At 43.2% G+C, this 11,290-nt stretch overlaps 1 protein-coding gene across 4 annotated transcripts in view; it reads right to left on the reverse strand.

The window, feature by feature from the left end:
- Positions 1–10,857, reverse strand: part of LOC115202200 (WD repeat-containing protein 17) — a 32,339-nt gene extending 21,482 nt beyond the window's left edge. For 3 of the 4 annotated variants that reach the window (XM_029766171.1, XM_029766172.1, XM_029766170.1), the window contains exon 1: positions 1,831–2,317. In XM_029766171.1, the coding sequence (XP_029622031.1) occupies positions 1,831–1,881 (51 nt within the window). In that variant the 5' untranslated portion in view covers positions 1,882–2,317. Of the gene's footprint in view, positions 1–1,830; positions 2,318–10,555 lie in introns of those variants that run through there. The other variant, XM_029766173.1, reaches the window with a different exon arrangement.
- Positions 10,858–11,290: the final 433 nt, after the last annotated feature.

An 11,290-nucleotide genomic window follows, 5' to 3' on the forward strand; every position in this document is an offset into this window, starting at 1 on the left:
CTCTCATCAGAGAGGTCTTTGAAACCTTGAAATTTTGAAATCTCTCTCTATCTGTCTCTCTCGCTGTCTCTCTCTCTCTTGCTTTCTCTCTCTCTCCCTCTCTCTCTCTCTCGCTGTCTCTCTCTCTCGCTGTCTCTCTCTCCCTGTCTCTCTCTCTCTCTCTCGCTGTCTCTCTCTCTCTCACTCGCTGTCTCTCTCGCTCCCTCTCCCTCTCTCGCTGTCTCTCTCTCTCTCTCCCTCTCTCTCTCGCTGTCTCTCTCTCTCTCTGTCTCTCTCGCTGTCTCTCTCTCTCCCTCTCTCTCTGTCTCTCTCTCTCCCTCTCTCTCTGTCTCTCTCTCTCCCTCTCTCTCTCTCTCACTCTCTCTCTCTCTCTCTCCTATTTTTTTGTATTGAACTGTTGTTTATTCAGGGGAACCCATAGAGACCAGAGTCTCATTTGCCATGGTGCCCTGTTGACAACAATGCAACAATTTCAAAATGATCAATACAAATAAAATAAACTACAAATTACAGAATCAACACTGCAGCTTCAAACACCACAAATACAATTATTTACATGAAATCCAAACAGTTTCAAATATCATCAGATTAATTGAACTGCCCTACAGGCGCCAGAGAGTCAAGGTGGACATGTAGTGAGTTTTGTAGGCTCTTCCAAAAATGGGGTGGACTAAAACTGAAGGAGGATTTACCTAGATTGATAAGTACTAGTGGAACCTTGAGAGTTAACCATCCCTGTGAACGGGTTTGGTGTCGCACATTTGACATTTTGAACAGTACGTTTGGTAGGTCAGAACCTCTACGGGATCGGTGTCCCTATAACCAGGACGATTGCTGCTCAATATGCTGGCTTTGTAAGCAAAAAGGGAGTAATGAAGTGATCTAGGTGACTCTAATGAGGACCGGCCAACCTTTTGATACAGGATGCAGTGAAGCGTAGTAAAACTGGAACCTGTGATAATGTGAAGGGCGCTGTGGTAGACGGCATCCAAAGGTTTAACAGTAGTTGCTGCTGCATTCCGATAAACGGTGTCACCATATGTTTTTTTTAAACGTTCAATTATTGTCAATCCAAAAGCCCAGATAATTATAGGCGGGAACCTGCTCGATGAAAGAACCATCCAATGCATAAATGTGTAAGCCATCACAAATATTTCTACGAGAATTACAAAACAGCATACATTTAATTTTTCCGGCACTAAGTACCGATATTAAATCAACACGGTCCTTCTGCAAGGCGACAAAATCAGATTGCAGCTCCAACATAGCCTGGTCAGCCGTAGCGGCAGTAGTGTACATAACACTGACATCTGCATTCAGATGAATGTTCCAGTTTTTTGCAGATAGACCAATATTATTTATATAAATAGTAAAGCGGACAGGTCCCAAGATCGACCCCTGTGGGACACCTTTAGTAATATCGAGGTAAGTAGACTTGACACCATCAGAAAGCACACATTGTGTCCTGTCTGACAGAAAGTTGTACACTCAACTTTCGTGCCAGTTCCACTGCTCTTAAACCTTTGGATGCCGTCTACCCTTGCGCCCTTCGCTTTATAACAGGTGACAGTTCCCAGCATCCTGTGTCAAAAGGTTGGCTGGTCCTCATTAAAGTCCTGTAGATCATAATCTGTCTCATGCTAAAAAACAGACAGAAACAGAACATAACAGAACCCGTGAGCTCGTACATAGGCAAAACACATTGACAAAACGCATCGACAAAATGCAGACAAAACACATAGACAAAACACAGCTTGACTCCTCCCCTTCTCTCTCCTCCCCTTCTCTCTCCTCCCCTCGTTCTATCTACTCCTCCCCTCTTTTCCCTACCTTCACGTCGGCATCGTTCTTAGTGTACCACTCCAGATTGTCTGTGTCCATTTTCCAGAAGGATCCCTTCCTCCTCTAGTCTCTCCAAAGCAAGATTAACAAGGTAGCTAGCTAACAGATTAACAAAGCTCTCTGTTAGAGGCAAGGTAGCTAGCTAACAGATTGACAAGGCTCTCTGTTAGAGGCAAGGTAGCTAGCTAACAGATTGACAAGGCTCTCTGTTAGAGGCAAGGTAGCTAGCTAACAGATTGACAAGGCTCTCTGTTAGAGGCAAGGTAGCTAGCTAACAGATTGACAAGGCTCTCTGTTAGAGGCAAGGTAGCTAGCTAACAGATTGACAAGGCTCTCTGTTAGAGGCAAGGTAGCTAGCTAAGATTACAGAGCTGAGGTGTGGTGATGTTGTCACAGCGAAGACAGAGCCGGCGAGTGAAGAGAGAGGAGCCTTGTGTGTACGTCTCAGAGATAGAGACGGAGGAGTGTGTGTATGACTGTGTGCGTATGTGTGTGTGTGCACTCATTGACTGGTGCAGCGTAGTTGTGTGTGTGTGTGTGTGTGTGTGTGTGTGTGTGTGTGGGAGACAAGTGCAGCCCCCGCCGGTAGCCAGGCAACAGCAGCGCCCTGTATTAAAATGACGTGCCTTATAACTCCCCCTCCTACACACACACACACACACACACACACACACACACACAAACACACACACACACACACACGTGAACCTACTCGTGTACCACGATGATAAATCCCCTACCTATACACACCAATGCACAATGCATACACACACAAACATACAAGTACCTACACACACTCAGGAGCGTAACGTAAACAACACACACTTCCTCGGCCTAACCCCCCGACTGCACACCTCACCCACACCCAGTCACGTTAGTTGTTTTCCTCCATTCTCTCTCTGACTCAGTGTACAACCCAGTGTCCACCTCCCCCACACCTCAACCCACCTAACTAACCCGGCATAACCTCTAGCAGGGACCCACCGTTCCCTCCTTGTCATCCCTAGGACCAGCCTCCTGTGTAGCTGGCTCTCTACATCCGTCAGATAATGGTAACAATGCAATCAGCGTAATGGCCCCTGTGATAAGGACACAGTGGAGAGATCCCTCACTGGGTCTAGAGAGGCTAGCCATCTCTATTATAAAGCCTCAATCTGCATGACAATGATGGTGGGAAAAGACAGGACGCTGGAGAAACAGATATTCCTGACTTTGAGTATGGGATTGGTCTCTAAACTCATCTGAGGATCTGAGGTTGGTTGAGGGGGCTTGGAGGGTCCTTGTATGATATTTTACAGAGAGAGAGAAAGAGAGAGAGAGAGAGAGAGAGAGAGAGAGAGTCACGCCCTGACCTGAGAGAGCCTTTTTTATGTCTCTATTTAGGTTTGGTCAGGGTGTGATTTGGGTGGGCATTCTATGTCCTTTTTTCTATGCTTTGTATTTCTTTGTTTTGGCCTGGTATGGCTCTCAATCAGGGACAACTGTACATCGTTGTCGCTGATTGGGAGTCATACTTAGGCAGCCTGTTTTCCTTTGGGGTTTGTGGGTAGTTATTTTCTGTTTTGTACATTTTGTGACCTGACAGAACTGTTGGCTGTCGTTCTTGTTTTGTTTGAAGTGTTTCTTATTATTAAATCATTAATATGAACACTCAACCCGCTGCGCTTTGGTCCCCTTCTTCTACAGATGACAAGCGTTACAGAGAGAGAGAGAGAGAGAGAGAGTTTGTGTGTGAAGGGAGTGTGCGTTCGGAGCAAATGGAATGGCATCAAACACATAGAACCCATGTTTATTCTATTTGATACCATTCCAGCCATTACCACAAGCCCGCCCTCCTCAATTCAGGTGCCACCAACCTCCTGTGGCATCCGTGTGTGTGTGTGTGTGTGTGTGTGTGTGTGTGTGTGTGTGTGTGTGTGTGTGTGTGTGTGTGTGTGTGTGTGTGTGTGTGTGTGTGTGTGTGTGTGTGTGTGTGGACAGGACAGTAGATACGGTAATGACTAGAGACGCACTAGTCTCTAATTAGCAGGAGAATGACAAATGTACCTTCAACTAATGAATGAATGGATTAGCTGGAGAGTCAAGTGGTAGCTCAGTTGGTAGAGCATAGTGCTTGCAACGCCATGATAGTGGGTTTGATTCCCCGGACCACCCATATGTTAAAAAAAACATGTATGTATGACTGTAATGTCACTTAATGGTATATGTATTATTCTAAGTGTGTCCTGTGGTGGACATGGGTGGAGGAGAGGTGGATGGATGTGTAGGTGGGTTTGTTCGGTGATGCCACGACTCTGTCTGTGATCGGACTCACATCCCAGCACCCTCGGCTGTGGGAGTGAGAGACAGAGGGGAAACTTGGTGCAGCGTTACCTAGGCGATGGAGACAGACTCAGGAAGGCTGTTCAACTGAAGTAGCACTGAGCACTGCTTGAGAGAGAGAAAAGAGAGATGGGGGAGAGGTGGGGAGAGGGAGAACAGACAGAGAGTGTGAGTGAGAAAGAGAGGTGTAAGTTGCTCATCCTTGCTGAAAGAGGAAAGCCATCCATTCAGAGTACGAATGATAAAATCATAACTAGAAAACGGGTGGTTTGAGCCCTGAATGCTGATTGGCTGAAAGCTGTGGTATATCAGACAGTATACCATGGGTATGACAAAAAATATTATTTACTGGTCTAATTACATTGGTAACCAGTTATAATAGCAATAAGGTATTGTGGTATATGGGAAATGAATGGGTTGTATCCAGGCACTACATTCCGCATAAGAACAGCCCTTAGCCGTGGTATATTGGCCATATACCACACCCCCTCGGGCCTTATTGCTTAACTATGGACTAATGACACCAAGTCCTCTTCTTTTCCACAAAGCAGCTTTTTGTGCCTAGTTGCCTGACAATGCACTTTCCATTAAGCTACAGTGTAAACACTACAGCTACAGCCAGTCAGACTGCTACACCAATCACTTGATGAGACGTGTCCTGCAGGACTACTTGGCTGGAAGCAGAAGCGGTGTTGGTTTGTTACTGGTCACAGAGGTCAAGGACAATCCAAGGAGAGGAGAAGCAGGAAGAACCAGTCCACAACCTAATAAAGAGTTTTACAACGTTCTGTCCTTTTCTTGAACCCCTCATTCTCTGGTATGACGCCTGGCACGTATCATCAACAATTCTAATTAATTAAAATTCCTCACGACAACCAAGTGAATTCAAATGTTTTTGAAGACGACTGAAATACAAAATGCAAGACCGCGGTCATGTTCACTGGGTAATATTATTCAGACTCCTAGGCCTGTATCAGCTCTGCACATGAAAGCTGGGGATGTTTTCAAAGGCTCGATATCGCTGCAGCCACGTTGCCTTACTGCCAAGGGAAGAACAGCCGTACGGTTTAATTAGCCACCAAAGGACCAGAGGTTTTTGCAACCTTGCAGCAGCACGATCTACAAATGTCAGTCATATGCTGCCTCTCTCTCCACTTTGTCGTAGAGTCCCCCCTTTCCTTCTAACTCTGGGAATTTAATTGAATTGATTTCAGGAAGATTAGGTCTAATTGGCATGAAATGTAATGGAATTTACATTACCCAAACAAATGGTGACAAGAATAAAAACTCTATATATCTCTTTCTCTCTCTCTCTCTCTCTCTCTCTCTCTCTCTCTCTCTCTGCCTTAGAGTTCTATAAAATGATTAACAGTGTGGAGATGTTTCAGGAGGTATGGGGGGTCAGGGGGGCTGACTGTACAGCAGGAGAGGAGGGGTTGGATGTATATTTGTAATGTGGTGCTGGATTGTGAATTGTATTGTACTGTTGTCACGTCCTGACAGAAAAGCCTATGGTAGAGTAGGTCAGTTGTTTTTTCTATGTTGGTGTTTTGATGTGACTCCCAATTAGAGGCAGCTGGCTATCGTTGTCTCTAATTGGGGATCATACTTGAGTAGCATTTTTTCCACCTGTGGGTTATGGGATATTGTTTATGTGTCGTCACATTTCGTTTATTCTTTATTGTTTTTGTATGTTGCTTAGTTTCACTTTACATTAAAGATGTGGAACGCTACTCACGCTGCACCTTGGTCCGATCATTATTCCAACGAACGTGACAACGGTGTTGTACTGTGTAATGTGATTGTGTGGAGCTTTGGGTAGCACGCAATGTGTTTTTATGGGGGGTTAATGCGGTGTTTTTAGTGTAATGAGTCTCTCTCTCAATTCAAAGGGCTTTATTGGCATGGGAAAAATAGATAATAAACAAAAGTGAAATTAACAATAAAAAAATGAACAGTTAACCAAAGTTTCAAAGGAATAGAGACTTTTAAAATGTCATATTATAGCTACGTTTAGTGTTTTAACAATGTGCAAATAGCTAAAGTACAAAAGGGAAAATAAATAAACATAAATATAGGTTGTATTTAATGAAGGATGTACACACTGACAACACACACACCAGAAGTGTTTTCCAATACACACCAGAAGTGTTTTCCAATACACACCAGAAGTGTTTTCCAATACACACCAGAAGTGTTTTCCAACACACACCAGGACTGTTTTCCAACACACACCAGAAGTGTTTTCCAACACACACCAGAAGTGTTTTCCAACACACACCAGAAGTGTTTTCCAACATACACCAGAAGTGTTTTCCAACACACACCAGAAGTGTTTTCCAACACACACCAGAAGTGTTTTCCAACACACACCAGAAGTGTTTTCCAACACACACCAGAAGTGTTTTCCAATACACACCAGAAGTGTTTTCCAACACACACCAGAAGTGTTTTCCAACACACACCAGAAGTGTTTTCCAACACACACTAGAAGTGTTTTCCAACACACACCAGAAGTGTTTTCCAATACACACCAGAAGTGTTTTCCAACACACACCAGAAGTGTTTTCCAACACACACCAGAAGTGTTTTCCAACACACACCAGAAGTGTTTTCCAACACACACCAGAAGTGTTTTTTAAAAGTCCAGTTTCCAATTTCATACGCTACATAATTGAAATTTTGCAGTGTTGTGGCTACATGAGAGTGGAACAGGACTAGGTCTACGTAGTTGCCACACACACACACACACACACACACACACACACACACACACACACACACACACACACACACACACACACACACACACACACTCCTCTGTGCCCTAAGGGGATCAGCATGATTGACAGTGAAAGAGACGTGCAGAGGATACTGAACTAAGTCTGATTTCCTATTGGCTGAAGTCTGGTCCTGTGCTCACGGTACACTCCATACCACCTGACATCCACTAATCTGTGTCACAAATAGAACCCTTTTCCCTATGTAGTGCACTACTTTTGACTAAAGTCCTATGGCAACAAAAAGTACACTACATAGGGAATAGGGTGCCATTTGAGACTTAACCCTAGCCTACAGGCTATAGGAGCCATTCTCTCACTCTGACACACTACGATCTAGGAAGAACCTAAGTCGTGCGTAGCATGTCAGTCAGTAGGATGATTACCCACACTCTTTCCTCTCTCTTCTCCCTGACCCCTGACCTTAGAGTGCTATGGATTGAGTTGAATAGATTGAATTATTTATTTATGGTTGTGTGTGTGTGTGTTTGACTATTTCCACCTGAGAACGCCATTCACGTTGTGTGGTGTCAGATCTGTGTTGTGTGTGGACCTACGGAAATATGCATAGTGGAAACCAAACACCTCCTAGGACCATGTTGTTGACCTGTGGGAATGGTTTATAAGAGCTACCGAAATTAAACCAGAGGGACACTGTATCCCCAATCTAACTGTTAATAATGCAGATGGTTCACCACAATATCCTCCATCATTAGGCTTTCCATAACGCCGTGCTATCAATAGTTTAGTTGAGACACATCCAGTTAGAAACAGAGATGAACTCATCTGACACATGGAAGAATAGGCCAGCATCTGAACTGAGGCATTCTCATGTGATAGGTAGGCTACAACATACTGTGCAACAAAACAATATGCTAAATCTACATTTGGAGAGCTTGGGACGATAAGGTTCTATTTGCAACAAGATGGATCTGAGATAATTGGCTTTAAGTTCAGGACCCTCATTGGTTTGAATGGTGTCAGCAATTTTTATATGGTATTCTTTTGAACCTCACAACATGAATTAGGGTATACCGCATTACTTATTCCACATTTTGTTCTGTTACAGCCTGAATTCAAAATTGATTAAAGATTTTTTTTTCCTCACCCATCTACAGACATTACCCCATGATGACAAAATGAAAACATGTTTTATAAATTTTGTACATTTATTGAAAATTCTTGGTAAGCAACTCCAGTGTACATTTGAACTTGTGTTCCAGTGTCTGGTGGAAAGCAGACTGAACCAGGTTTTTCTCTAGGATTTTGCCTGCGCTTAGATCTATTACATTTATTTTTATCCCAAAAAACTTCCTAGTCTTTGCCGATGACAAGCAGACCCATAACATGATGCAGCCATCACCATGCTTGAAAATATGAAGCGTAATACTCAGTGATGTGTTGTGTTGAATTTGCCCCAAACATAACACTTTGTATTCAGGGCATAAAGTAACATTTCTTTGCCCAATTCTTTTTCAGTTTTACTTTAGTGCATTATTGCAACAGGATGCATGTTTTAGATAATGTTTTATTCTGTAAAGGCTTCCTTCTTTTCACTCTGTCATTTAGGTTAGTATTGTGGAGTAACTACAATTTTGTTGATCCATCCTCAGTTTTCTCCTATCACAGCCATTAAAGTCTGTAACTGTTTAAAGTCACCATTGGCCTCATGGTGAAATTCCTGAGCGGTTTCCTTCCTCTCCGGCAACTGAGTTAGGAAGGACGCCTGTATCTTTGTAGTGACTGGGTGTATTGATATACCTTCAAAGTGTAATTAATAACTTCACCATGTTCAAAGGTATTTTCAATGTCTGCTTTTGTTTTATTTTACCAATAGGTGCCCTTATTTTCAAGGCATTGGAAAACCTCCCTGGTCTTTGTGGTTGAATCTGTGTTTGAAATGCACTGCTCGACTGAGGAACCTTACACAGATGATTGTATGTTTGGGGTACAGAGACGAGGAAGTCATTCAAAAATCTTGTTAACATTATTTCACACAGAGTGAGTCCATGCAACTTATTATGTGACTTGTTAAGCACATTGTTACTCCTGAACTTTTTTTAGGAAAAGCGAAGCAGTGTGAAAACATTGAACAGAATAAGGCTATGTCAATAACCCAATTTTGTCAAAAATGCAGATAGACCCTTAAAGTCCCAAGCTCTCGATTGGTCAACAGCTTATAAATACAGTGCCAGTACTGTGAAAGGTGACGTATATCAGCCTGTAAATAATGTCATCCAGCCCTGACAAAAATGAACAAAGACGAAATCCTCTTTTGCACACCTGTACAATCACAGTCACGTTGACAATCAAGAACCCTGTGGGTAACTTTAAGATGGACACAACCTCTGCAGACTCAAGACTAGGTTATATCAACAGACGTTTAAACGCTTATCTCCCTAGTTCCCCAATATCATGCTGGACTGTATATAGGCCAGTATGGCGTCTATTTGCTCTTGTCTTCCCCAGTACTTTTATGATACAGTACGCAGAGCCACTAGTAGCTAATAATAGCTTAGTCTTAATGAATTCAGTCAGTTCATGTGTGAGAACGAAACACCTGTTACTCGCTACAGTATCCTCAGTGGATTCTGTCTCCGTCGTTCCTCTCCACTAACTGACGCTGAGCGTTTAGGAGATGTTTAACGACGTGGTGATTTGCTGACAGGTGGTTGATGACAGTGTACCGTGTAACGGCAGAGTTAATATGCCTGTGATACGCGGATGTCCCACCTAGCTATCCTAAGATGAATGCACTTGGCTGTAAGTCGCTCTGGATCAGAGCGTCTGCTAAATGACTACAATGTGAAATGTTTAATAGAGACCCCTGAGTATGGCTGGCTGTCAGTGTGGGGAGACAGAGAGAATTCACCTGGGAACGCAGTGTTCCACTGCATGCAAGGCGCCAATGCAAAACGCAGAGCAACGTGTGATAACATAACACACGGGTAAACATGAGGATTGTTTGCACTCGCCATTCAACACATCAGCATGTCGTTGGCAGTGTTAGGCTTTTACTTACATGAAACACTAGGCAACAGTACGTTAGCACTGCTGTCTGCTGGATCAAACTCATCTGCAGTAAGAGCATTCAAGCTAAAACCACCAATGTAATGATTCACATGCGTATGTGTAGAATAAATATACTTTTTGAGTAAACTCTGCATGCTGCCACTCTTGTCCCAGATTTACTGTAACATACCAGGTGGACTAGGCTACTTAGCGCTTGCTTAGTTTATCCTACCCCCTATCATAGTAGCATAAGCTGCAGCTACATTGCAATACCCACTCTGTTCAAGAGCATGACCCGCGCAACGTGTAAGTTACAAGCAAGTTTATCCTGCATACATGACACAATGTGTTGACATATGGGTTGTGGGCCCAGAGTTCCAGCGAGTTACCACAGTATCTAAGGGTGAGTCGGCGACTCCACTCCAGTCTATTCAATACGATCAGCCTAATAACCCCCACATGGTTATGTATTTAGGAGCTAATTAAACCACAAAGGATGTTTAAAATACTACACTTTATCTGTCTGAGTTCCTGAATATCTTAGGGGCGTAAAATCATTCAAAGTGGAATAAGAAAGTGCCATTCTTGAGTCTTCTTACCTTCGGCGATGCTGTCAGAAGACAGCGAAGAGGTGCTGAAATCGCTGCTCAGACACAAACTGTCGGAGAGTTATAGAGGACGTACTAGGCTCAAATAGGCTTTGCTGCGGCTGCAACGATTGGCTACCTCAGCGGACTGTGTTAGCAACGCTATTGCTTTCTAGACATCCATTGGTTGTTTAGCCTGGCAATCAAAGATACCAGGCGTCAGTTTCACGGTTAAAGGCATATCAGTGGTTTATTTAGAGTCATCTTGACCAGTAGGCGGTGCCTAGCCGCCATAGATAGCCTTCGCCAGATTGTAGTCCAACCAAAAGAACTCCATCATTTTCTATTCTGTTGTTAGAGCGTTCGAAATACTCACGTATTCTAATTCGTAATTACAAGCACTGTGTGTAATGATAATGGGTATAGCCTACATTGGCTACAATATATTTAGTTTTGGTGTTCCCGATCATGATCGTCTTATGTAATATTATAAGTCATGTATAATTTAAGAAAATCGGTGGGAATTGATTGACTGGATAAATAGACGTTAGATGAATAGATATTTGGGTAATTCAAAGCTGATGATAGCCTATACATTACCACATTGCTTTGTGAATCAATCAGATTAAAAACGAATAATAAATTGGTAAACAATGCGCCTGCATTTGTGAGTAAAAAGAGGAGGGGTGTATAATGCGCACCTAGCTGAATGCACCAAACGGAAAAACAATATTGAGTGCGACTCCC

This window comes from Salmo trutta, chromosome 11 (genome assembly GCF_901001165.1).
Source record: "Salmo trutta chromosome 11, fSalTru1.1, whole genome shotgun sequence".
Lineage (NCBI taxonomy): Eukaryota > Metazoa > Chordata > Actinopteri > Salmoniformes > Salmonidae > Salmo > Salmo trutta.